This window comes from Sturnira hondurensis, unplaced genomic scaffold, assembly GCF_014824575.4.
Source record: "Sturnira hondurensis isolate 20B ecotype Veracruz unplaced genomic scaffold, ASM1482457v3 Scaffold0004474, whole genome shotgun sequence".
Lineage (NCBI taxonomy): Eukaryota > Metazoa > Chordata > Mammalia > Chiroptera > Phyllostomidae > Sturnira > Sturnira hondurensis.
In genome coordinates, this window is record NW_028077105.1 from 15,065,936 (window position 1) to 15,093,227 (window position 27,292).

Consider the following 27,292-nt stretch of genomic DNA (forward strand, 5'->3'; position numbering starts at 1 on the left):
CCTCCTTCTGTTCTCTACAGGACAATCAGTAGATGCAAGATAAGCCAGAAGCAGATGCAGGATAAAACAGGGAGAAAAAATGGAGTGAAGACTGTACTAATAACAAAGCAAAACAAGCGAAGAATAAGAAAGTTGATAGCAAAAATTTTTACTCAATAGGGACCCTTCAAAATAAAAGCTTACTTTGTGCACATTTGAACAACTCTTATCACAAATCTTAGAATAACAAATTTTGCAATGGAAGCGTAGTGAAGGGAGTTGAAGCTTAGGTGGTTGTTAACACACACTGACATGGTGGCAGATCCGAAGGAATGTCAGTTTGGGACCCAAGAGGGGCAGGGCTGGGGAGCAACTCTTTTTTGTGTGAAGATCCCACTGAATGCTGCCAAATCAGAGTCTTCAAGATAATCTTAGTGGAAGCTCCAGAGTTTTCAAGGATTAAGACCATTTTTCAGCATCCGAAACAGTGCATGAAGCTGGCTTTATTGCTTACTTAAATTGGGCAAAGCATATTCTTAATTCTGTGTGGTTTGGGGGAAAGTCGAACTCAGGGAATTATGGGCTTTCGGAGGGGAGAGTAAGTTCAGCCAAGTGCGGAAGAGGGGCGACTCAGGTGAGATTGATGCTGACTGACTGACTGGCTTTTACAAATGTATTTCATGGAGTGTGTCTGTTACTGGCCGATTTTCAGAAGCAACGGGCTAATACTGCTTGGCTTTTAGATGTAAGTTCTTTAAGATCTTCTGACATATATTGATATACAAAAGCTTAAACTTGTTCTGCTGGATACCTGTTACCATGTTTGCATATGTTTATCATTGATATATTAAATAGATTAGAGTCATTTATAAAACAGATTGCACTTTTCTGAAGATTGTGGGGAATTTTTTATTCTTAATGAATTGGTGTTATCCTGGAAAAATGATGTGGGTGCTGTAGGTAGTGGTAGGAAAATATTTCAGGGAAATGTAATATCGTGTTCAAAGGCCTAGTGACTGGAAAACACATAGTTCATATGGAAACTGCACATTTTATGTGACTGTACATAGCTTGCTAAGAGAAATGTGAATTGGTATTAGAGAAATTTCTTGAAAATTAGTTCTTTGAAAACTAATACTTAGTGAATGAAGGTTTTGAAACGTTGGATGCTTTAAATCAGGTATGTGTCAGTTGCTTCAGTTTGTTTCACTCATGCATGGGGCAGGACATAATTTCATAAAAATGGAAAAGACCTTTTTTTTAAAAGGAAGTCCACAGCCACTTTGCTTTTGCAAATGACAGTATTGAGTTTGATATAAATGTGAGTTTTGAGTGTGTTTAAAATCTAATTGGTGTGTATTGATTGATGAAATTTTTAGTGAATTTGCTTTTGATGAGTTGGCTGTTTGACTGGTTGTGTGATAAATTGGCTTTTGGTGACTGATTTTTACACAGGTAGATGTATCTCTGTGTTTGTTTGTGGCTGTGTTTGTGGTTGGGGCAGGGGCTGTCTGGAGGATGAGACTATATAGCATCAAATTTAGGAGATTGGTATTTATTCTGGAGGTGTGGTAAGCCACTGATAGGTTTTTAAGTACTGAAGTAACATCATACTAAGGCTTTAGAATATTTGGAAAATGGGTTTAAGATGCTAGGTAGAGATAGGAGAGAAGTAGTATTGAAGCAAAAAGGTTAAGAAGAGGCTTCTGAGTAATCCAAGGCCAAAAAACGATAGAGACATAAATTAGGGATCTTGACAGAGTGAATTGGATAAATGGATGGACTTAGGAGTACCATATTTAGAATGTAGGATTTAGAGAACTTGGCCTTTTGAGTGGGGGTGGGAAGATGAGTGAGTTACTTACCTAAATGTGAGACTCTCTCAGTAGGAGAAAAATAGGAGAATTAGGAAAAGGTAATGCCTTTGGGCTTGGTAGATTTGACCATGTCTAGTGTGAGATTCAGATTTTTAGGAGGCAGTTTTACAGTATTGATTTAAATCTCTAAAGTTTGATTTAGATGAGATGTATAGGTATAGAACGAGGTCACCAAGACCACCACCAGATTTGATAATTTTCTAGGAGAACTCATAAGACTCAGCATATAGTCCTAATCCCAGCTATGATTTATAACAGAAGAAGGATACAAAACAAAATTGGCATAGGGAAAAGGTGCATTTAGTGAAGTCTGGAGAACACCAAGTGTAAGCTTCCCAGTCTTTCTCCAACTATCAAATTATGACAGCTCTTGTGAAATATAGTCTACCAGAGAAGCTCATTAAAGACTCTGCCCATTTTTTAAACTTGGGGGTTGGTTAGGCAGACATCTTCTGCCTAGCACATACCAGGACTTATAGGCTGCAAATTTTTATGATTAACAAGTTATTATTTTATTAGATAACTACAGCAGTTCAGCAGTGTGTTCAGTACTTTGAGTTATGTGAAGCCATGAAAGCTGATGAGATTGTGGGACATTCAAAGCATTGTGGTAAGTATGGTTTTCTCTGTTATATACTTAGAACAGTGATACAGTTTATTAATTAAAATAGCATAGTAGTAACTTTTTTTTTAATAGTTGTTAGCATGGTAAATTACATCATTTTGTTAATGTCACAAATTTAAAATATAAACCATAATTATAGCTTTTTATTTTTCATTATTTTCCCCTCAAAAATTTGGGCCAAAAAGTACACATTGTACATGGCAAAATAAGGGTGGCTCTTTGTACTTCTTCATCCCCTCCCCTCCTCACCCATTCCCCCAAACCCTCCTCCCATTGGGCAATCATCAGAGTGCTCTCTGTATCCATGATTCTGTCTCTGTTCTTAGTTTGTTTTTTAGATTCAATTGTTGATACATACGCATTTATTTCCATTTTATTATTCATAGTTTTGATCTTATTCTTAAATAAGTCCCTATAACATTTTATATAATAATTGCTTGATGATGTTTTTCTTTAGTTTTTTCTTATCTGAAAAGCTCTTTATCTAGCCTTTGATCCTAAGTGATAGCTTTGCTGAGTAGCACAATCTTGGCTATAGGTCCCTGCTGTTTATGACTTTGAATATTTTTTGCCATTCCCTTCTTGCCTGCAAACTTTCTTTTGAGAAATCACCTGACAGTCTTAAGGGAGCTCACCTATAGGTAACTAACTTCTTTTCTCTTGCTTCTCTTAAGATTTTCTCTTTATCTTTACCCTTTGGCATTTTAATTATCATGTATCTTGGAGTGGGCCTCTTGGCATCCATCTTGTTTGGGATTCTCCCTGCTTCTTGGACTTATAAGTCTATTTCCTTCACCAAATTAGGGAAGCTATCTTTCATTATTTCTTCAAATAACTATCCAATTTCTTGTTCTTCCTCTTCTCCTTCAGGCACCCCTATGATGTGAGTGATGGAATGCTTGAAGTTGTCTCAGAGGCTGCTTACTCTATCCTTGTCATTTGGATTCTTTTTTCTTCTGTTGTTCTGATTATTTTTTTGTATTTTTTTCCTTCCTTATGTTCCAAATCATTGATTTTATTTTTGGCTTCATCTACTCTACTGTTGTTTCCCTGTAAACTGTTCTTTATTTCAGTTAGTATATCCTTTGTTTCTAACTGTATCTTTTTTTATGCTGTTGAGGTCCTCCCTAAGTTCCTTGAGCGTCCTATAACCAGTGTTTTTAACTCTGAGTCTGATAGATTGCTTATCTCCATTTTGTTTAGTTCTTTTTCTGGAATGTTGATCTGTTCTTTTATTTGGCTCTTGTTTCTTTGTTTCTTCATTTCGGCAGCCTCCCTATGTTTGTTTCTGTGTGTTAGGTAGAGCTATTATGACTCCCTTTCTTGGTAGCGTGGCCTAGTGTAATAAGTGTCCCGCAGGGTCCAGTGATACCACTGCTCCATTCACCCAAGCTGGGTGCTCAATGTATGCCCTTGTCTGGACTGAGTACACCCTCCTCTTGTAGTTGAGCTTTGGTTGCTGTTGGCAGGTTAGTGGGAGGGATTTTCCCAGGCCAGTCAGCTTCAAGGACTGGCTGTGACCACTGACCATCAAGCTCCACCCTGTGTGGATGATCACCTGTGCAGGGCAGGGTGGTGGTGCTCTGACCTCATCTGTAGCTGTCCACTGGATGCTCAGGCTCTCTGGTTTCCTGGGTGGTTCAGGCCAAGGTCAGCCCTCACCTTGGTTTTGCTCAAGGCCACCCTGCCTGAGCCATAAAGCAGTCTGCGGTGGCTGCTGCTTGTGCTGGGCTTGGAGATTCTGAGGTGAAGCCAAGCTGTGAATCTAGGCTGGCTGCTGCTAGTGCCAGGCCTAATTATTGGTTAAAATGAATCTTCTCTTACAGTCAAGATTCTTTTGTATGCCAGTGTCTATACACCTTTATCATTCATACACCTACTGCCCCATCCATAATCCCTTACACCAATGCATCTTTCTTACTGTGAAAAATAAACTCTCTTTTTCAATTTTTCATAGAGGATTTTCTTCATAGTCTGGATTTTTTCTTACATCACACAACTTGTCATGTGAATTAGGTATTTGTCATTCAGTTATTTTATTGTCGGTTCTCTAAGTAAATATTAAGTTCTCTGTGAGTGTGACGATAATCTTACTATTTTTTTATCCTTGGGTAAATCTTTATCTAACTTGAGCAAGAAAAATGGTTAAACACTGACAGTTAATGGGTTTCAAATGTCAGAGTTTCACAGTGCAGGACAAGGTACGGAAGCCAGAATTCATTCTTTAGGAAAAAGAAAAAGACAAAAAAGAACAGGATAGATAAGTTTATATACACATCTTATTTCTAAACTTATAGGTTTTTCTAGTTTTTTTTTTATGTTAAAATTTTTTTATATAGTGCTTTTCCCCCTACAACTCTACCAGCCTTTAATAGCTTGTCTTTCTCCTCTTTCCTCTCAGGGTGCTTCACTGCATTCTTCTGCTGAGTCTTTCAGAATTTTTGCTCTTTTTTCTTTCAGAGTTTCTTGCCTTCAGTGTTTTAACTTTAGGTTTAACCTTCCTTCTTCTCTGGCCCGTAGGAAATTGAGCAGAGAGCACTTGTGACATAAATTGATAGTGTACATACATTTTTCTAACCTCAGCTGTTCCTTGTGTTGCTTCGGTATCCTTTGAGATGCTTTTTCTTCGGTGTTTCATAATAGCTATTGTAAGCCTTCACTGGTCTCTTCAAGACCCCTACCTTGCCCCTGCCCACTTTTCTCTCAAGAGATGACCTTGCATGCTATTCCACTAAGATGAATGGAACTTTCCAGATGTGAATCCCCCAAATGCCCTGCTTCCATGCATACAAATTCATGTTTATATGCCTTTTTCAGTGCCACCTTTCTCAGGGCTGAAGGGATGTCCTTCTGTTCCAGGTCGATCTCTTTCTCTGTTCTTGATTCTGTTCCCCATCTGCTAGTTTTTGCTTTTGTTTTCAAACTGGGACATTGATTTACTTGTTACTGTATCTCCCTTTCTCTTGGTATCTCCCCCTGTATCCTCCAAAGCTAATTTTATTTCTTTCATATAAAAAACTGAGCAAGTTCACATGTGCCTTACCTTTCTCCTTACTTTCAGAGAAAATTCTTCTAAGTTTTCATTATATGCCTAGGCCCCATTTCTTCACCTATTATTCACTTTTTTAAAAATTCACTTTTCAGCCACAGAAATGAGGCTTCTATTTCTGGTGCTCCATGACCTTCCCATTATCAACTCCCCTCATTTCTTGTCCTCATTCTGCGACATTAGGCTCTGGTGGCCCTTTTCCTCCACTTCCTGGCACCATTCTTTCTTGGATTTTGTCATTCTTATCCAACAAATTTTTAGTCACTAAAAAGGCTCTTTTCTTTGTATGTTTGCACTCAAAAGTTTTTCCCTTTGTTGTTTTCTCACCTTAGTCTACCTGTTCTTTCTTAAGGGAGCCATTCACTCTCATGATTTCAAATACTGTATGTTTATATGAATATTGTGACTCTGAAATATTTAAGTCTGCACTCCTTTCTTGAATTCTAGAGCCATGCATTCATTATGCTTAGTGTAACTGTCTGGATGCTCCATGGGCATTTCAATATTAAAATGGTAAGGACTGAATTTACTTTCTTCTCTTTCTAGAACTTTTTAAAAACTCTCTTTAGACTTCCTTGAATAGGAGAAAGACACTCTGTGCACAGCTACTTGAGCTAGGACGTTAGGAACCTGGGAATTTTCTTTCATGGTTCACATGCAGTTCTCTCTAAGACATACTGATTTTATTTTCTTAAACATTTATTTTTATCTATTTGCTTTTCATTCTCTTTGCTGATGCTTTTATTCATGAGTTTTTTTGATGAGTCTTGTTTCAAGCCTTCTTCCATTCACCTTCTATGCTGACATCAGCGTCAGTTCTTCACATGCATATTTGGTTGTTACTTTTTTGCTGAAAACCCTTTGATATCACTCCAATTGCCTCTATAGTAGGGTCTATAGTGCTTCTGCAGGTAGGTCTCCTGGGCTCTGTCTTGATACCTGCTAGCCTCTTCTCTGTCCCTCTTATCTTTCTTGTTATGTGCCTGTACAAGACTATTTGCTGTACTTGGAGTTGGAAGCCCAGTTTCTTGCTTTTTTTTTTAAAGTGTATTTTATGGATTATGCTATTACAGTTGTCCCAATTTTTCCCCTTTGCCTCCCTTCACCCAGTACCCGCTTTCCCTCCAGTAATCTCCCACCCTTAAGTTCATGTCCATGGATTGTGCATATAAGGTCTTCAGCTCTCCATTTCCTATACTATTCTAAATATCTCTTTGTCTATTTTGTACCTATCAATAATGCTTCTTAGTGCCTGTACCGTTTCTCTAATTCTCTCCCTTCTCCTTCCCCACTGTAACCCTCCATATGATCTCCCTGTTTATGATTTTGTTCCTGTTCTAGTTGTTTGCTTAAATTGTTTTTTAAAAATATTTTTATTTATTTATTTTTAGAGAGAGGAAAAGGGAAAGAAAAGGAGTGGGAGAGAAACATCAATGTGTGCTTGCCTCTCATGTGTCCCCTACTTGGGGGGACCTGGCCTGCAACCCAGGCATGTGCCCAGACTGGGAATCAAACCAGTGACCCTTTGCTTCACAGGCCCATGCTCAATCCACTGAGCTACACCAGCCAGGGTTCTTAGATTGTTTTTTAGATTCAGTTGTTGATAGTTATGAATTTGTTGTCATTTTACTGTTCATATTTTTGATCATCTCCTTTTTCTTAGATAAGTCCCTTTAACATTTCATATAATAAGGGCTTGATGATGATGAATTCCTTCAACTCTACCTGTCTGTGAAGCATTTCACCCACCCTTCTATTCTAAATGATAGCTTTGCTGGATACAGTAATCATGGATATAGTTCCTTGCTTTTCATGATTTTGAATACTACTTTGCATCCGCTTCTTTCCTGTAAGATTTCTTTTGAAAAGTCAGCTGATAGTCTGATGGGAATTCCTTTGTGGTTAACTCTTCTTTTCTCTTGCTGCTTTTAAGATTCTCACCTTATCTTTAATCTTTGGCAATTTAATTACGATGTGTCTTGGTGTGCTCTTCTTTAGGTCCAACTTCTTTGGGACTCTCTGAGCTTCCTGAACTTGTATGTCTATTTCCTTTGCCAGATTGGGGAAGTTATCTCTCATCATTTTTCAGATAAGTTTTTAATTTTTTGCTCTTCCTCTTCCTGGAATTCCTACGATTTAGATGTTGGCATTTTTGGAGATGTCCCAGAGTCTTCTTATTCTCTCCATGTTTTTTTGAATTCTTGCTTGTTCATTCTGTACTGGTTGACTGTTTATTTCTTCCTTATGTTCCAAATAGTTGACTTGAACCCCAGCTTTCTTCCCTTCACTGTTGGTTCCCTGTGGATTTTTCTTTATTTCACTTAGTGTAGTCTTCATTTCTTTCCTTATGCATTTGCCATACTCAGTGAGTTCTCTGAGCATCCTTATCACCAGTGTTTTGAACTCTGAATCTGATAGGTTGGCTATCTCCATTTCACTTAGTTCTTTTTCTGGAACTTTGATTGTTTTTTCATTTGCCATATTTCTTTGTCTCTTCAATTTGACAGCCTCCTTGTGTTTGTTTCTGTGTATTTGGTAGAGTTGTTTTGACTCCCTGTCTTGGCACACCTGTTACGTTGTAAGGGGTGGAGTCTTAGACATTCATCAGGACTGGGGTACTCGATTTATTGCTTTGTGGCCCTGTATGTGGGGGAGGGGTTGGAGAGGGAACAGTGCTGCTTGCTCAGCACTTGCCTCATTTTCAGTGACTTCACCCACTTACTGTATGTACCCCTCTAGGTGTTGCTCTGTGGTGGTTCCCAGAGTAGGTGTGTTTGCATGTGTTCTAGGGCCTGAGACATAGGCAGTTTCTTCTGCTGCCCCAGCTGCCTCTGTTGTTTTACAGCCAGAAGTTATGAGGCTGTGTTTCCCCATGCTTGAATCTTGGGCTGCACAGTCTGGCCTGGGGTTGGGATCACTTGCTCCTCAGGTGTCCCTCTCAGTTTCTCTCTGACACATGTGAGTGTAGGATTGCCTATTCCATCAGTCCCCACTCTCATTGCCTTGCTGCTGCTACCCAGCCACCACCACACCTCATTCTCTGCCTTGGCACCCCATCTCTCTTCTGTTACCTGTCTGGATGAATATTTCTTCTTGAAATCCTTGGTTGTAAGATTTTCATACAGTTAGATTTTCTGTCAGTTCTGGTTCTTTTTTGTTTTGAGGTCAGTTGTGATCCTTACGGCTGTGTGAGGAGACAAAGCATGTCTACCTATGCTCTATCTTGGCAGTCCAGTTTCTCGCTTCTTACTGGTTTTTGACACTGGTAAATAGTTCAAGATCTCATATGCAACAGGTACTCCATAGATCATGAATGTATGGATGAATGAGTGAACAGATGATAAATGTATTAGAAGGCTTACATATTTTAGAGGCTTTCATTTTATTTGCTAACATGGTTATAAATATGGCCTTTTGTAGCATTGACTTTTAATTGGTAATGTTAAATACTAATGTTTTTTATTGATTGTCTCCCTCCCTTAACTTACTTTTTAGGTGTTTTTTGATGAGAGATGATACCTCTGACAATCTTAGCATGTTTTTTTGAGAATGAACACTCTATGCATATTACACTTTTTGGTTTGGTTAAATTTTATAATGAATGCTTTTCTCCAGAGAGTTAGGCATCAAAGGATGTTAGAAAACAGTAAGGAAAAAAAATTAAATTTACACCTAGTGTCTGCATTATAGACTGCAGACTTGTTTAGAAGATAACCATGGCAGGGACTATAAAATATAATGGCATTAAAATAAATATAATTTTTTTGCTTCCTTCTTAAGGGAACAAGCAGAAAACCTTCTATTACTCAGGGCAAGAATTACAATATATTTATTTCATCCACTCTCTGTGCCTTTTGGGAAGATTATTGATCTATACACAAGGAAGAAAGCTATTTCCCATAAAGCTGAAGAATAGAAAAGGTATGTTCAATCAGGATGAATGAATATGTCTTGGTATGGTAAAGATTTGTGTACTATGGATTATTAGAACTTGGAGATACTGCATTGTCTCTTCTCTGGTACATAACAATTAACCTTTTAGTCTATTGATAGCTTGTACACCTTGTAGTGTTGTCTTTTTGTTCTTTTCCAGCGTGTGCTTTTCCCTTCATGTATAATTTGTTTTTCTGTTTATCCAGCCTTTCATGCTTACCTTCTTTCTCTCTGCCTTTTAAAATCCTAGACATGATGAATGTGTCATCCAGATCTGGATTTAGAACTAGAAGATCTTTTTTAAGTTCTGGTTCATTATAAACTAGTTTGATCTTTTGAGCTAATTACTTAGCTCTAGTTTTGTTTTTTTTTTCTGTAAAAATGAATAATAATATCAGTGATGCTGGGCTCACAAAATTTTTGTGATGCACAAACATTAGTTTGAGAATACTGTTTTATAAGCTGCAAAGCCTTGTATCATTTAATATTTTTCTGTGTTATTATTACCCTAAGACTCATTTTAAGTTTTCCCCATCAAACTTCAGTACATATTATTAGTTATCTTCTTTAATTCTCTTAAAACTTTAAATCTGTAGGAGGAATATAGTATAAAGGTCATCATTTTGTGTAATGTGCCAGAGAGTAAATGTTTTGGGTTTTGTGGGCCATGGGTCTCTGTTGTATTCTCTATGTGTGTGTGTGTTTGTGTATACTTGTACTCATGCATGCAAAAAAGAGTTACCATAGCAAGCCCGAGATTACTATCCTTAGAAAGACTTCTTGCAAGTTTGGATCTTGGCTGGAGACTGGGAACTTGAATATCTCACTCTTCCTGGAAGTGGTACACCATTTGTGTACACAGTGTGGCTTATGATGAATGTCTGTTTTCCTTATGGGAGTCTGGAGTCTTGGCGTGTTCTAGGCAGAAAGTGCTTTTGTGACCAGCCCCCAATATAAACCTTGGGTACTGAGTCTCTAGTGAGCTTCCTTGGAAGACAACATTTTATATGTGTTGTCATAACTCATTGCTGGAAGAATTGAGTGTATTTTGTGTGACTTCCCTGGAAGAGGACTCTGCGACCCTTGCACCTGATTTGCTCTGGACTTCACCTTATGTACATTTTCCCTTTTGATTTTGCTTTGTATCCTTTTGTTGTAAAAAAAAAACATAGTTGGGAGTATAATCATATTTTGAATCCTGTGAGACCTAGTAGTAAATTCTTGAATTTGGGAATGGTTTTGGGGACATCTGACACGTTATACGTGCCTTTAAAATTAAAAACAATTCTCAGCTTGTGAGATTTACAAAATTAGACCATAATGGCTGTAGTTTGCTAATCCTGTTATAGAGTGTCTCCATTTTGAACACTTATTTTTACTGTTTCCTCATTGTTTTACTTACCTACATCCTTTCTCGTGAGTTAGGCTAATTGTGAGCTCCTTGATAAAAGAATCTGTTTTATATACTTCTCTTATATTTCCTATGGTAGTATAATTCTGTGTATAATGGGCACTCAGTAGGGAATTGACTTTCAAGAGAAGAGCTGCCATTTAATTGGATTTTGTTAAACTTTACAAAAATAGATTGTTATATACTTATGATGTTATTGTAGGAATTTAACTGAAGTTTATATGTCTATTATTTGTCATTTATTTAGCACTTTATATTGACTTTTAACACCTGCACTTCAGTCTGTCAGATATCATAGGTCATCTGTAAGCTCAGTTTTGAGAAATCTATTTGACTGTATTAGCAGAGATACATGTTTACCTTTATGTTACACAGATGCTTTCACTAGAATTTTCTTAGGTGAGGATTCTATAGCAGAGGTTGGTGAACTATAGTCAGTGGTTCAAATCTGGTACCCAGGTTTGTATGGCTTGTGAGCTAAAAATGGTTTTTATATTCTTAAATTTTTAGAAACAAGTGAACAAAGGGTATTTTGTAATGCAAAAAAATATATAAATACCAATTTTGGTATATATAAAGTCTTACTGGAAAACAGCCCCAGTTGTTCATTTGCATATTATCAATAGCTACTTTAATGCTACAACATCAGAATTATTTATGAGAAACTATTTGGCCACAAAGTCTGAAATAGTTGTTGCTGGCTCAGGAAATTTTTTCTGACTTCAGTTCTACCTTGCTATATATAGGTAAGTTAGCTGGACCACTATATTAAGCTGAATTGTATTGCTGCTGATTGAATAAAATAAAACAATCCTGATAGATTCATAGATCTTCCTGTGGTAGATGTACATTAACTGATTGGCCCAACATAAAGGGTAAAACTGCGCTATATCACAAAAGCAGCTGCTGCACTACTTGCCACCTTTTGATTTACTACATCTAATTTGTTCTTCTGGAGTCTTCTTTCTTGGATGATAGTCTCCTTCTCCCTGAGTGTACCACAATCTCTGTGAAAACTCAGATTAGGGGGATGAAAACTTAGTTAAAGTTTTTTAAATTTTAAGTGTATGCTAGAAAATAATTTTTTTTATTTCTTTTTGAAGATTCATTATCCCTTACAGATCTTCTGGTTCTGTTTACCCAACTTATATATTCCTCACCAAGTTGTCCAAAGATGACATCAGCTGCACATTTAGGTAATTATGCTTCTATTTCAAATAGGAAACATCCAATATATTTAAATGTTTTATTTTCTAGATATTTTGAGTGATTGATCTAGTTTAGTTGAGAGGTTTCATAGGATGCAGTATTTTTCATAATAAATTACATTGGTCCTGGAAGGAAACCATGGGATTGAAATTTGCTTATTGATGTAGCCTTTATACTTAAATTTTCCTGGGAAAATTTAAATTTTCCTGGGAAGTTTAATGTCGTTATATATTAAGATCAAGATGTTCTTAAGAAATGCCATTAAGGGAAGTTTGATTGATAGGTACTGATGTACTCTTTTTTTTTGATGTTTTCTATCCTTTATATTTTCCTGGATGTTTTTATCGCCTTGCTTTTTTAATTTCACAACCAAAACTTTAGTATCTTCTCATTTTACTAAAGAATGAAACCAAAAATAAAACCCACTGTATGTTTTTTAGTAAAATGACTGTTAGTGTTTAATATTTTTAAGCATTTAATACTAACATTTAAAGAATAACCTAATTTTTTTAATATCAGTGAAAGTTTGCAAAGTGAAACACTTTATCTAAGCACCCTCATACTCCATAGACTCATAGTGTCCTAGACTTATAAGTTACTCTAGAAATGCTGGCACGGATTCTGAGAGGAACTCAAGTGAGTAATAGAAAAAAAGGTTTGGGCCACATATTAGTGCCATAATAATGCATCTATTGAATGGTAGGTTATGTATATACAGTTATAACAGCTTATTAGTCCTAACAATAGTTCTCAGGTTTCTTTTTGCTTTTAAAGCATTTAGATGTATAAATTACTAAGTCAGGTTCCCCTGGTCGATGCCCCTACAGCACACTGTGCTTCCTTCGTGATAAAAATGTCTCTTCTTTTTTATAATGGTTGTTAATGTCTTGGTTTACCATCTAGTGGGATGTTTTTTGTCTTTCTCATTACTGTCTACAGTGTTTAGCACAGTGTTAGCACATAGCAGGCACTCAAAAATAGTAGATAATTGGATAGATGAGTGAATGGTCATATGCTCATCAGTATCTCTTATTGCAAACAGGGTGTCTTATTTGGAGTTGGTTGAAAAAAGTTACTTACCTTTCTTTTTCCACTTTCTGTCAGGTATTGACTTGAAGTCTTAGTGTGTTCATGGAGTTTTAAATGTTATAAATTTAGAATATTGGTGTTATTTTAGTATTGTATCTTTTTGGGGTAAGTTTACACTGCTAACTTTTAGTTTCTTAGTTTTCTCATGTAAAACACTGTTTTATTAGTATATTAGATCAAATAATCTAAAATGCATTAATTTATGAATCTAAAGATATTTTTATTTTAATGGCCATTCCTTATGTTACAGTTATATGTATTTGTATTTTTCTTTATTTATTTTAAAGGAAATTTTAAAAAAATTCTCATTTATTTAATTGATTTCTTGGTAGTATAGAAATATACTAATCTAAAATTAAGTTTCTTCTCTCCTCTGCCTTCTTTTTGGCCATTATTTTGTCTTAATGACTAATTTTCTACCAGAATCAACACCTGAATAAATTCAATATTAAATAATAATAATAGTGATAGTAATGAAAGTCTTTGCCAGGAGGAGATAAGNTTAATTTTATATATACCATATTTATTCCATTGTCAATATTTTTGTGGATATAACTACCAATGACTCATCTTTATTTATTTTAAAGGAAATTTTAAAAAATTCTCATTTATTTAATTGATTTCTTGGTAGTATAGAAATATACTAATCTAAAATAAAGTTTCTTCTCTCCTCTGCCTTCTTTTTGGCCATTATTTTGTCTTAATGACTAATTTTCTACCAGAATCAACACCTGAATAAATTCAATATTAAATAATAATAATAGTAATAGTAATGAAAGGAGGAGATAAGCTGTAAATTTGCTTCTAATCCTATCCTCACTGTCAAGCAACAATTTGTTGTCAAACAGTGAATGAACTTATATTGTTGCCTTTTGGCATTCATATTTGTCATTTATTTCCTTTTTATTAACTTGAAGATATGTCAAGCTAATATCTCCTTAAGTTTTAGGTTATACTTTGGTAATACATCATTCTTTGGGCATCGAATTGTGTGATTTTTAAACTATTTAACCTTGTGTGGAAATTTCTGGAGCAGCAATAGCTAACCCATCAATAAAAGACATATTAAGTACTTAACGTCTAAAGGTTTAATGAGAAGAATACTTGTTGCATTACAGAGGATTACTCTCCGGCAAGTGTTGTGACTGAAGTTCTGCAGATACTCTGCGATCAAAAGGAGTGTGCGATCGAATGCTTGTATAACCACACTGTGGTTGAGGCACTTCTCCAGCCGATTCATAATTTAATGAAAGGAACTAAGGTTGGTTTTACTTACTAAAGAGAAAAAGTCTCCCATTTGGGACTCAGTGACTATTCAGTGGGACTTTATTTCTAAATTGGACATATTTGAAATATTATTTTATTATACTATCTTTCCATATAAATGTATTTTATGCTGATGTGGATTTTTACTTATTATTAAATTATAGTTTATGCAGTCAGTTGATTTATTCGTTATGACAGTGTGGGAGAAAATAACATCTTAAAAATATTTTTTCTAGTTTGGCTTAGATCTGCTGATTGTAAAAACTAAGAAAAGTTATCCTATTAAGAAGCTATTTGTGTTGCAAATAGAGTAAATCTTGTGAACATTTTATTTTAATGGCGATTTTATAGCCTTTGGAAATGTGATTATTTTTCTGAAGAGCCAGATTTGTTTTATATGAATAACTAGTATTACTTGAGGGGAAAAAGCTTATAAACATTGTGGTCTGAACATTTATATGTCTGTCTACAGTTTGCACAATATATTTCATCACATTATATAATTTAATTCTAAAAACTGAGGCTCAAAGAAGTAAGTTGTTAAAGGTCGGATATTGAGCTGGTGGCGGAGTTGGTACCACTGCTAAGACTGTTAGCTGTAATATATTCCTCCATTTTTGTGACTAAGCTTCTCAAGAATGACTTAAAACTTGTCAATAAGCTAAATATTTTTGCCTTTCCATGTCTACGTTAAATAATGTTTTTACTGGTTTCATCTCCCTCCTACACCTACCCCTCAATGGCCTGGATGACTTCCCATCAATCCACGTATTCATTATTCATTGCTCATTCAGAAAACACTAAGCATTTATATGACTGTTGTGCAAAGTATGGAATTCTGGGAGATAAAGTGATATTAATAACCTTGGGAAAACAAAATAAACAGAGGAAAACAAATAGAATACCTAACAGATGTATATATCTGAGTATATATATATATATATATATATATACACATACACACACATATATGTATATATGTATATATGTATATGAATGCCATAATATAAACAGGATTGTGAAATATTAACCACACACCAGAGCTGAGAAATGTGTTCTTACATCTTATACCATATTGTTTATGCCTTTAATTTTTATTTTCTTTTGACATCTTTCCTTTGCTTATAAATATGTCTTGAGTCTATCTTATAGTTGGGAAAGAGAAACTGTTGATTATACACATATTTAGCTACCTTTAAATATCTGATCTTTTTAATGATAAACTTTTAATTAGGGAAGGCTGCCATGATCTTGGCTGCCTCTCTTTCCAGTCACTTTCCCAGTCATTGCATTATGATCCTGCCTGCCTCACATCAGTGATGCAGCTTTGATTGCCGTTGCCCGTAACTTCCTAAGTGTGTAGCTAGTGACCACTTTCAGACTGTTATTTACCCGATTGTTGACACGCTAGACAGCTTCTGAAATTATGTTAACTTGGCTTACCTAGAATCATTCTATTTGCACACCCATCCTTACTTTTTTTAATGAAGATGCAAAAAAATATTAATGCAGAAAAGATAGTCTTTTCTACAAATGATGCTGGAGTAATTGGATATCCATAGGTTAAAAGATAAACCTCCACCTAAACATCTTATGGTATGTAAAATTAGTTACAAATGGACCATGTTTTTCCTCCCTTTCTTACCATTCTTTTTCTCACCTCTGAGTGCTTCCCTTCCAGGTTTTGACTGTCTTCCGTGATTCAGGACCTGGTTCATTCTCTTTTCTCCATACAATTTCTCAGTTGATCTTTTCTAGTCCAGTGGATTAGATGTATAGTTAACTACTAAATTTTTGAATCTTCGGCTCCAGATTTGTCTTTAGCTGCCTGCTAAGCACCATCTCTGGTTATTCTATGGACTAGTAAAACCCAACATTTTCAAGACAGTATATTTCTGCCTGTTCTCTACTTCTTCAACTTTGCTCCCATTTTCCTGTGTGGGGAGAAGGACTACTATAAATCTAGGCACCTTTCTCAATCTTTTCATTCAATTTGTAATTAAGGCCTCTAGGTTTGTTTTGCTATATATCTCTAAAAATCCATGTATTTCTCTTAATCCTCACTTTGCTACCTTTGTTTAAACCCTGATAATTCCTTGACTGGAATGTTGAAATAATTTTTTTTACATTTTTCAGTCTTTTACCTTTCTAGGCCATTTTCTGTATTGCCGTGAAGGTTTCCACAACCCTTTTCTGCTCTTGCTTGCTAGATAAATTTCAAACTTTTTAACTAGACATTTACAATACTTCCCATTTTCTTGAGACCTACCCATTTTCTTTCCTATATATCCCAGTCATAACACATCATTTACATTTTGTAAACAAGGTTATGATATTTCCCTGTGTTCGCAGTGTTTCCTTCATCCTGGAAAGTCTTAAACTTGGTTTACATAAAAATTCCTCTCTTCAGAGTATAGACTTATGTTTTTTCTGAAATGTTTTTCCAATTCTAGCAGTAAAGTGATTTTTTTCTATACAATAAGTACTCACTTAATTTTGTTGGTAGGTTCTGTGACTTTGAGAGAAATAACATGTAAGGAAAACAATTTTATCATAAGATAATTGACATAAACAAGAGTTAATTAAGTTCCTACAGCATCTTATCAACATCGTAATGAAACAAGGTTACTCACGGATCTGCTGTTACATTTCCATATTATGTAGTTCCGTCGTTGTACTTATGCTGGAATTATTGTTGAGAGTAAGGAACAGCCCACTGGCACATAACAGACACTCAGTATTTACCTTAGACATTGAGTATCATGCATTGGGCCACTGTGATATCATTGGCTCTTTGATGTGTTATTGAAATATGGAAATGGCTAAAACATATTCTTTGCTTTTAAGGAGCCTACTTTAATAGGAAAGGCAAACTAACAAACAGAAAATATTGAAAATGAGGAACAGGAAGTTTAAAGACTTTGTGTTTGTATCAGAGAAGAAAAGTATTCTAGGCAGGGAAGTTGTTTTGAGAAAGATATGGAGTATGAAATGGACTAACATAAGTCTAATATAATTAGGAATTCTCAGGTGAATATATTTGACTCATTAGTTAAGTTAACCCAGTGAATTACTAAGGTATATTGGTTGCACTGTGTATGTTTGGGTTTATTATAGAGAATATGTGCATTGGCATCCATGCAGGTACAGGTAAATCAGTTGGTCTCAGAAAGGATAGGAAATTTAGTAGGCTTAGGCTCCTGGATAGGTGCCAGCATTAACATGACTCTCTAGTTTTTAGTATTTGCTTTGTACTAATAGGCTATACACTGGCAAAGATATTTTTAGTACTTCCCTTGAAAATAAAAAATGAGGGAATAAGATCGGTCTAGCCTGTTTTCTCGTTAGGTGACATCATTGGCAATTGGCCAGCCCATGATTTGGCTGTCCTTAGTCAGACCCGCAGCTCGTGCATGGCCAGTCAGTTGTGGGAAAGGGCAGTATTCCTTAGAAAGGATGGTGGTGTGTTAATAACATGTATAATAAAATTAGATTGCATGTACAGGCAATCCTAAATTTATTATGCTTAGATTTATTGCGCATGCCATCCAAAAGGTTGCAACCTGTTTTATTGCTGTGGTCTGTAACTAAGCCTGAGTATCTCCAACGTATGCCTGTCAGGGACCCAATGAATAGGAGGCAAAGGGCAAAATGAAAATAGAGGAGCTACTGCACCGTCCATCAGAATCCTATGTAAAATTGTAATAGGAGCAGTTAATTCTCTCAACTGTCTTAATAAACAATAGCTGAGTCAAAAGTCTGTGTTTGCCCCACAGCTATGTTGGGAAGAAAATATTATCTAATGACACTTTTAATTCGGACATGTTATTTCACGGCCAAACAATTACAACTTTCTTTTTGCTGTGGTAGTGTAACTTTGTTAGATTGCATTCCCATCATTGAATTTTAGTCTGAGATATGTTAGCGTGTCATACAATTATGTGATTTTATCTTTTTACTACGCAGGCTGCTCCATGTTGCTCTGAAACAGCTTTAATTTATATAGCTGATGTTCTGGCAAGAATTGCATCCGTAGAAGAAGGCCTTACCTTACTTCTTTATGGAGAAAATATGAGCTCTTCCAAAGAAAAAAGGTACATGTCTGTTTTAAATAATTTGTGGAGTTTTTAACCTATGTTATTAACCTGATTCAAAGTTTCCAAAATGTCACACTGTATATTAATGGAAATATGGGTAACTATTCTAGGTATAGTTAGGTTTCCTGACGAGCCACTAATAACATGAGATCATCTTCCGAAAGTTGAAGGAGTAACCAGGATTGTGGGCTATGCAGGCAGAGCAGGTCTTGATGTGTAATTTCGGAATGAGAATCGGAGGGTTCACTTTAGATGGGATATTTTTGCTCCCTTAGACTTTTCTCTTAAACTTCCAAAGCCACACATGATTAATTAAAGTCAAACCTCACAAAGGTGCACAGAGGAAAAGCTAACTAATTCCTCATCTCTGTACATCATTCAGTTTCATCTCCTGGCTTAATAAATGACAGTGTTTTGGCTATACTTCTGTACTTTTTTGTACTTATAATGACATGTCAAAAATGTATTCATAGTCATAACATTTTTGTTTCCTCTCTGACATCTTTTGGCCATTTTTATTTCTTCTTTTTTTCATTGTGAGTTGATATCTCTTTATATCTTGAGCCCATTTTTTTCCTGGAACTTGCAGGGAGAATGCTGAGATAAGCATGTGGTTTAATCTGTCACTTCTCTCTTTTTTTAAAGATTTTATTTATCTATTTACCTTTAGAGGGGAAGAGGAGAGGGAGAGAAACATCAATGTATGGTTGCCTTTTGTGCATCCCCTGCTGGGAGTTGGCCTGCAGGGAACCGCGATCCTCTGGTTCTCAGGCCTGTGCTCAATCCACTTGAGCTACAGCAGCCAGGGCTAATCTGTCATTTCTAATCTGCTACCCTGGTCATCTGTTTTGCTTAATGGCTGTGCTATCTTTGCAGATCTCTTTGAACCCGGTAGGTAACTGTGGTGTCTTCTCCTAGAGTTATCTTCTTTCCTCTGGGATCAGCTTTTCTGTGGTATTTGGTGTTTTCACATTGCTTGTTCTGTCCATATTTAAGGCCAAATAGATGTATATGAGGATCCTCCACTTATTCTTTATAAAGTGAAGAGGCTTTTTTTTTATAAGGTGAAGATAGAGCTGCATCTTTCCTCTACAAGATTCTGATTGGTAGCTTTGTTTGGGCCAGTGCGGTGAGTTGATGGGAAGATTTTTTCTGAAAATAAGTGAATTGCTAGTTTTCAAGGACATTCCAGATGCCAAAATAGAGGTGGCTTTTATCTTGGGTGCTGACTTCTGTCTCTGGAGAAGCCTTCACTCACTGTAGACACTTGTTCCGAGTTCTGCCCTAGGATAAAAGAGTGCCAGGCAGTGGTAGATCACAGACTTGTGGTCACATGGGCCCCACTGTACTTGCTGATCAAACAAACAAACAAACAAAAAACTTTCTTTTCATTCTTGCCACCATTCAGGGATTTTCCCCCTTTTTGTATAATTGCACTTTCATTTTACTGGCTTCCCAGGAGCAGTTGGAAGCAGATGTATGTGGACACATAAAAGAAATTGAACTTAAATCTAGTTAAGCCTCTAGATGTAACTTTGACTTTGTAGGAACTATGGAAAACTAGAGGAACACTTCAAATGACATCATGGTGATGCAATTATCCAAATAAAGAATGAGCACAGAAAACGACTTTGTTTCTCCAAAATATCAATAGCATGGGGCAAAAAAGAGGGGTCCTAAATAACCATAATAACCTAAGTCATTCAATGCAACTTCCTTGAATTCTGTTTTAAACAAACTTGTTATAAAAAGAAAGTCTTAAGGCAAATGAGAATTTTGATATGGGCTAACTACCAGATAATATTAAGAAATTATTGTTTTGGGGGAGTGGGGGTATTAGCATGTAAAATAGAAACTTTATCAGTTAGAGATGTGTGCTGGGTAATATGACATGATATCTAGGATTTATCATATGGTCTCAGCAGAGTCGGGGTGAGGAGGGGTCAGGGAAAAGAAAAAACAAGACTGGCAAATATTATTACTATTGAAGATGGATGAGGGGTACGTTCCATGTACTGCCTTCTGTTTTTGTTTATTTGCTGTTAAATCCAAAAAGTAATTGAAAGTGTGCTGCTCTGGGGCCAGACAGCCTGAGTTTGTTGAGTCTTGCTTGGCTCTACCTCTTGCCAGCTATGATATATTATTCAGGTTGCTTAACTTTTGTGAGCATTAACTGTATTTTCTTATCTGTAAAAATTGAAGAGTAATAAACCTATTCCATAGCATTATTGCAAGGGTTAATACATTTAAAATACTTAGAACAGTCCTTGGGACATTATGAACATTTACTGTGTTCTTCCTTATCTGCCACTATCATTGCTATTAAAATGTCTCAGCCTCTGAGATGGGGATCTAAGTGCTGTTAATGGTTGGGGAATGTGTAACAAGTACTAGGAATGGAGAACTCAGGATTATGTTTTCACAATAGAATTAAGTGAATATAGAATAACATTTAAGTGCATAGTTTTGTTGCTTTTTCTATCTTTTTTTCCTCTGTTCTGTTGAAAATGCTCTCATTATTAGACATCTGCACATGGTTGGAAACCAGAATATTGATATGTCAGAGAGAAGCTAGAGGAAAACTAAAAGCCAAGCAAATGAGGAATTTGTGGAATTTTTGGTAGTGCTTTACAAAGTCATGATTTATAACCTTGGAATCACCCTTCCGTATAATCTTTAGTTCTACAGGTGCTCACATAATAGCCCAGTTTTTGAAAAAACTTCTTGATGAAGATATTTCTATTTTTTCTGGATCAGAAATGTTGCCCATGGTGAAAGGAGCTTTTATTGCCACGTGTTGCCAGATATATGGTACATGTGAAGGCTTGCAAGTGTTAATCCCTTATAGTTTACATGAATCTCTAGCAAAGGCATGGAAGAAGGTAAGTATTTTAAAGTAATTTTTTCCTCCATGCAAATCTGCGTTTCAAATATAATCACTATTGTAGTGTCATGCTTCAGTTAGAATATTTTACTGAGGCAAATAACATATTCTTTTTTGTCAAAGATTTTATTTATTTATTTTTTAGAGAGAGAGGGGAAAGGGAGGGAGAAAGAAATATCAGTGAGAGAGAGAAACATTGATGTGAGAGAGAAACACAGATTGGTTGACTCTTGTACATGCCCTGCCTGGGGATGAAACCCACAACCAGGGCGTGTGTCCTGACCAGGAATTGAACCTTTTTTGCTTTGCAGAATGACGCCCAACCAACTATGCCACAGCCGTCAGGACCAAATATGATTTCTTTAGCATCATAATACTCTAGAGGACATAGTGCTTTTTAGTTTGGAACAGGATGACTGTAGTGCCTTCTCTTTATAGGACGCAGTTTTAGGGTCTAATTGTGTACTACGAAGTCTGTCTTCTGGTAGAGGAGGCTTAGATAAATTATCTTTGCAGAGACTGACATTCCTATTTGGAAGTTATTGCTGAGTAACTTTCACAGATGGCTGGATTTTTCTTAGAACACTATAGATCATAATGTAGCAATAGTTAAATGTAGTATATATATCAATGAACTTCTTCCCCATTGCTATGCTTTATTTATGAAACACTTTACATGATATTTAATTAACAACCAAATTTAACTTTTGAAGGTAATTTAATTTTAATTACCTTAAGGATCAAATATAAAAATGTAGCAAATAAAAATGTAGATCAAAAAAATTTAAAAATGAGATCTATGGGTAATTCTATGAGTAAAAAATTTGCAAATTAATCTATTATATTTTAGACAAGTTTGTTATCAGACAGAATTCCTACTCCAGTAGAGGATTCAGATTCTGTTTCTTCGATAAGCCAGGAATCCCAAAACATGTAAGTATAATTGATTAAATTCATCTTTTTAATATATGTTTGCTGAAATAACTTTAAAATGAGAGTGCAATAGACTACTATGGCAAAAACATTTTATAGGAAGGTAACTGTAGTATAGGATAAAGAAAATTATACCTGGGAGGAAGTTTAGAGATCATATATTACTTGTGACTTAAAAAAATCTAGCAATACTTATTCTGATGCTTTATTGTATATTTACATTCTGGGTTAGGAAACTTGACATGTTATATTATTTCCAGAAAATTTGGGGAATTATCAAATACTAAAATTGGAAACCTAACTAAGGAGTTCAGTAGGAGAAAAATGTTATGAAATGCCAAAGAACCCTATTTACTATTTTCCAAACGTGTGAGAATGCATTTTAATAAGACTTTGGAGGAGAAATTATTTAAATCAGTATTTATACTCATTCTTAATTTAATTTGGAAGTCTCCATGTTTCTTCACAGATACCAATAGGTTAGAAAATCATATTAAAGGGGGTATATATATGTGTATATGTGTGTGTATATATGTGTGTGTATATGTATGTGTGTGTGTATATATATATATATACACACACATATACTGTATATATATATATATACACACACACACATACATATACACATTTAAAATTAAGATGTGGTAACATGTATTCCAGGATTCTCTTCTTAATTGAGTGCTGGCATAGTTTAAGAAGATCATAGCTAAAGAAAAAAATGTTAAGGAATACTCTTAAGAGAAATCCAGAACTAACATTTCTTTTTAGGTAGGCAAAGCTTAACTAAAAGAAACCAAGCAGTCACACAGAAAGTCTTTTTCATTTTTTAACAGTGTCATAGTTCAACAAATAATTATAGCTAATTTGGGGGGAATTAACTTTTTTATGATATAGTTGTCATGGACTTAAATCAACTGGCATTTTATTTTTCTTTGATGAGGGCATGAGAAAAACATTTCTGCAGTTCGTTTTTATGGTAAATTTCAGATTTTTTTGGAACCCTGTGATTTTTCAATTTTATGCATGATTCATTTTGTACTCATTTATTTGGTTATTTATTGGACCAAGTTTTTTGCTGAGTACCTAGGTATTCTCAGAATACCTATATACTTCAGAGAGCTTATCATCTAGTGTAGACTACCAATAAATAAATAGCAGGTAGCAATACAGTATGCTAAATTTATACGGTAGGGGTCATGCAAGGTCCATTGAGTGTGAACTTATAGGAGAAATCTTCCCAGAAGTTGTCGATAAAGTAAGTAAAAAAGAATAATGGATATTAACTGTCTAATGGAGGAACATTGTTCTTTGTGGAATAAATGGTGTGTTCAGCAAGCTAGAATAAGAGGGAACATGATTAATGTACTTAACTCATTTTACTGTCACTAATATTTTTGTATTTTTGATGTTAGCGTCTGAGGGTGTAAATAAGTTATACACTGCCCCTTTTGTCCTGACTTGGGAACCAATTAATAAACCAAAAGTCAAGCAGATCAAAACACCGAATAACATATGTGCCCTAAAAATTGATCTCAAGACGGATTTGCCCTCTGTCACAGTCAGTAGTGGACAGGCGTAGGATCCCCTCCAAGGCCATGCTTGCGAAGGTCAAACTTAACTACGGAGTAGAACAGAGCAGAATGTGTGCTTCCTGCAGGTAACTGGGTCACAAAGAGGAGGTGGATGGGGGAGAGGCACTGAGCCAGCATGGGTAGGTCAGCCTCCAACTCTCGAACCCCTTCCTTCATGGCGGGGAATGAGTGATTAATGGGGAAAGGCAAGCAGAGCTAATAAGCAGGGGACTGTGCTCCATGTGGAAGCTGGATGTCAGAGGGAAATGAGGCTCTCCCAGTATCTGATGTTAGTGACGTCAAACCAGAAGATTTAATAGAGTTTTTAATGATAGCCAAAATGTTGATCATTTTTGCCATCAAAATGAAATTACCTTTTAGAAAGATTAGAGTATCTTTTGCTCTTTTGTGTTTACTGAATTGTTAGGATGAGATGGGCATTGTTTCTTCCTTTGTAGTTTGGTAGAGCAGTCTGGGCCGGTTAATTAGGCGAGTCTGATGTCAACACACAGCACCAATGCTCCTCCCCAGCCTCATCTGCTCTGTTAAATCGTGGTTTTTCTAGGTGTAAAAGTTTTCATAGATAATTATTTCTCATTAGTGTTTGATGCTGTTACTCCACTGTCTTCTAGAGTAAGTAGCTAGTAATAAATGTGTCAGTGTTATTGCCATGTAATTACTCTGTTATCTTCTGGAATAAGTAGTAATTGATACATTTGTTAGTGCAATTGCTTTTCTATTATACATCATATCTTTTCTCTTTCATGACTTATAATTTCCTCTTTGGATGTTTAGTTTTTTTGTGATTTAAGTTTATCCTCCTTAGTACTTTGAATGTTATTTTGATCTAGAAACTGGTGTCTTTCTTCAAGTGTAGAAAATTCTTATTTACTTTTCAAATACTCTTTCTATTTTCTTCTCTTAGAGCTTTTATTAGATGTATATTGAGACCTTTTCAGTCCATGTTCTGTATCTCTTCTTTTTTCTAAAACATTTCTTATCTACTTACAGTTCAATTCAGTAATTCATTCCTTGACCATGGCCTAGAGTTTATCCTATCTGCTTTTTACATGGCTATGTTTTTTTTGTTTATCCTGAAGATTTTTAATGTTTAAAAATAAATCTAACATTATATTTCACTTCTGCATATATAAAACATGTATTTATAGTTTGTGTATATAGTTATGTTTTAAAATATGCAAATTAATTATATATTAATTTTAATTTCAATCAAATATATATCATTTTACTAGTCTTTCTAGTCTTGAGCCTTTTACTGGTTTTGTGCCTCATATGTAACTTGTTTAGTGCTGTGTGTTCTATTGGAACCAAGTGTGGCTTCCACTGCCTGCATTTGCCTCAGAACTAATGTCACTTCTTTATGCTTCTGTTCTCTTTGTCCATGATGATAATTATTTTGTACTGCACATGGTTATGATCTGACCATTGCTATGGTATTACCACAGAAGGATATACATCAAAACATGTGCTAATTTTTTTATCAGAAATGGATTTCAGATCTTTCTGAAATCAGTTCCAAAATAGGCTCTGAAACTTCCTAGGAGGAGAATGGAAAGGCACCGTTTTTACATACTCAGTTTTACTGTACATATAGACACTGGATTTGGACCTATTTTAATATACATAGTTTCTTTCTAGACAACTAGAAATATCTAGTAGAGAGTATGTTTTCTCTTACTTCTGGTACTTTAGCATGCAATTCTCATATCCCCTCCCATTATTTCCAAACTTCTAGCTCTGACTCTCCTTGATTCACTGTGTGTCTTGTGACTGTCTCAGTTTTTTTTTTTTTGAGAATGTTACTAGTCTTCCTTTTAGAAGTGTTCTGAGAAAAAAGTCATTCTCCAAAAGTGTAATTAAAAACCTGTGAAGATAAAGGTAATATGCCTGATATGCTTTGGAAAGTCAGAAGGCAGATACTGTATAATAAAAAGAAAGTAAGTTTCAAAATAATGGAGAGTTTGGACTAGAGAACCCAGAACAACAAAACTATGGTAGGAAGATAGGATGAATTTAAGTGTGCATAGGAGAACCTTCATATAATAAAAACGCTGACATGCAGTGAACATTTGATTCAGTCAGTGAAGGAAAATTATTGGGATAGAAGATGTAAGAAAGAAGAACTCAGTGTTAAGGAAACTGCTTTTTATCATATTTTAAAACATTTATTGGGTATTTTGTAACCACTGTGTACTCTATAAATATAATTACCAACAGTATGAAGCTAATACATTTTCTTTTTCAGTTTGAGTGTCATAAAGAAACTTATACCTTCTCTTTATCTGTCTCAGTATGGCTTGGGAAGAGAATTTATTAGATGGTTTACTCAATTTTGCTGCCACCCCTAAAGGACTACTACTTCTTCAAAGAACAGATGCCATCAATGAATGTGTGACATTTATGTTCAACCGATATGCAAAAAAATTACAGGTATGAATTGCCATCTGCCACAGGCAGAAGGAATTTTTTTTTTGGTTTAAAAGCCATTAAGAACATCGTCCTGTCTTATGTGCGTGAAGAGGTTATCAAACCTGAGTTAAATAAAAAGCTCTACAGCGTTGTAAGGTTTAACTTGGTTTTTTTAAGGCGTCGATATGGAATCTGTGGCCGTGTCTACCAGGTGACAAACATCCAGTGCAACTGAAAGTTCAGTTAATTATCCGGGTGTTTTATAAATGTGACATCAAACATCTAAATATACTAAAACGAGCTGGAACTCACTAGAAAAAACATTTGGGGTTAAATGTAGGTGTCGATCAGAGTGTGGGGCTCCCATTTTAAAAGAAACAAATATTAGTAGAGGGATTTTATTATTGGTACCATTAAATAAAATTTACAATAGAATGTAGCCTTTTCTCAGATAGGGGTCATAAAGGCGTATTCAGCTTTTTGCTGTCAAAGTGAATATCCAAGACTTCTGAGGTTTTTGGGGTCACAGGTATGCTTTTCTCTGTTTCTGGAAGCTGTTTTTATGTTATTAGGTTGCCTGATTATAAGTATCATTGTATTTGTTCTTTTTTAGTCACCAATTCCAATTTCCTACTTTTGTTTAAGCCTCTAACAAATAATTAACTTTTTAGGGTTGCTTTTGCCTATGAAGAATAAGTAGTTCCTGAGGGAGGGCCCTGATAATCTCCTTATAAATAAAACGTGTGGACATTTGTTCATGGGTTTATGATATTAGCTTTGTTATGTGCAGGCAAGTTTCTATTTGTTTAAATGGACCCCAAGTGTAGAGAATTTTAGTTATTTACATGTCGCATTTCATGGCATGACATCCACATCTGTCCATGGAAGATTTCTCTTTTGATTAGTTGTATTCTCCTGTCATTCCTCATCGACAGT

General features: G+C 35.5%; 1 protein-coding gene across 2 annotated transcripts in view; it reads left to right on the forward strand.

The window, feature by feature from the left end:
• TBC1D32 (TBC1 domain family member 32) overlaps nt 1–27,292 on the forward strand; it is a 181,799-nt gene that overhangs the window by 34,988 nt on the left and 119,519 nt on the right. For both annotated transcript variants that reach the window (XM_037045843.1, XM_037045842.1), the window contains exons 12-19: nt 2,376–2,466; nt 9,311–9,451; nt 11,978–12,070; nt 14,291–14,433; nt 18,405–18,532; nt 21,216–21,417; nt 22,270–22,352; nt 26,239–26,377. In XM_037045843.1, coding sequence (XP_036901738.1) covers nt 2,376–2,466; nt 9,311–9,451; nt 11,978–12,070; nt 14,291–14,433; nt 18,405–18,532; nt 21,216–21,417; nt 22,270–22,352; nt 26,239–26,377 — 1,020 coding nt within the window. The remainder of the gene's footprint in view (nt 1–2,375; nt 2,467–9,310; nt 9,452–11,977; nt 12,071–14,290; nt 14,434–18,404; nt 18,533–21,215; nt 21,418–22,269; nt 22,353–26,238; nt 26,378–27,292) is intronic.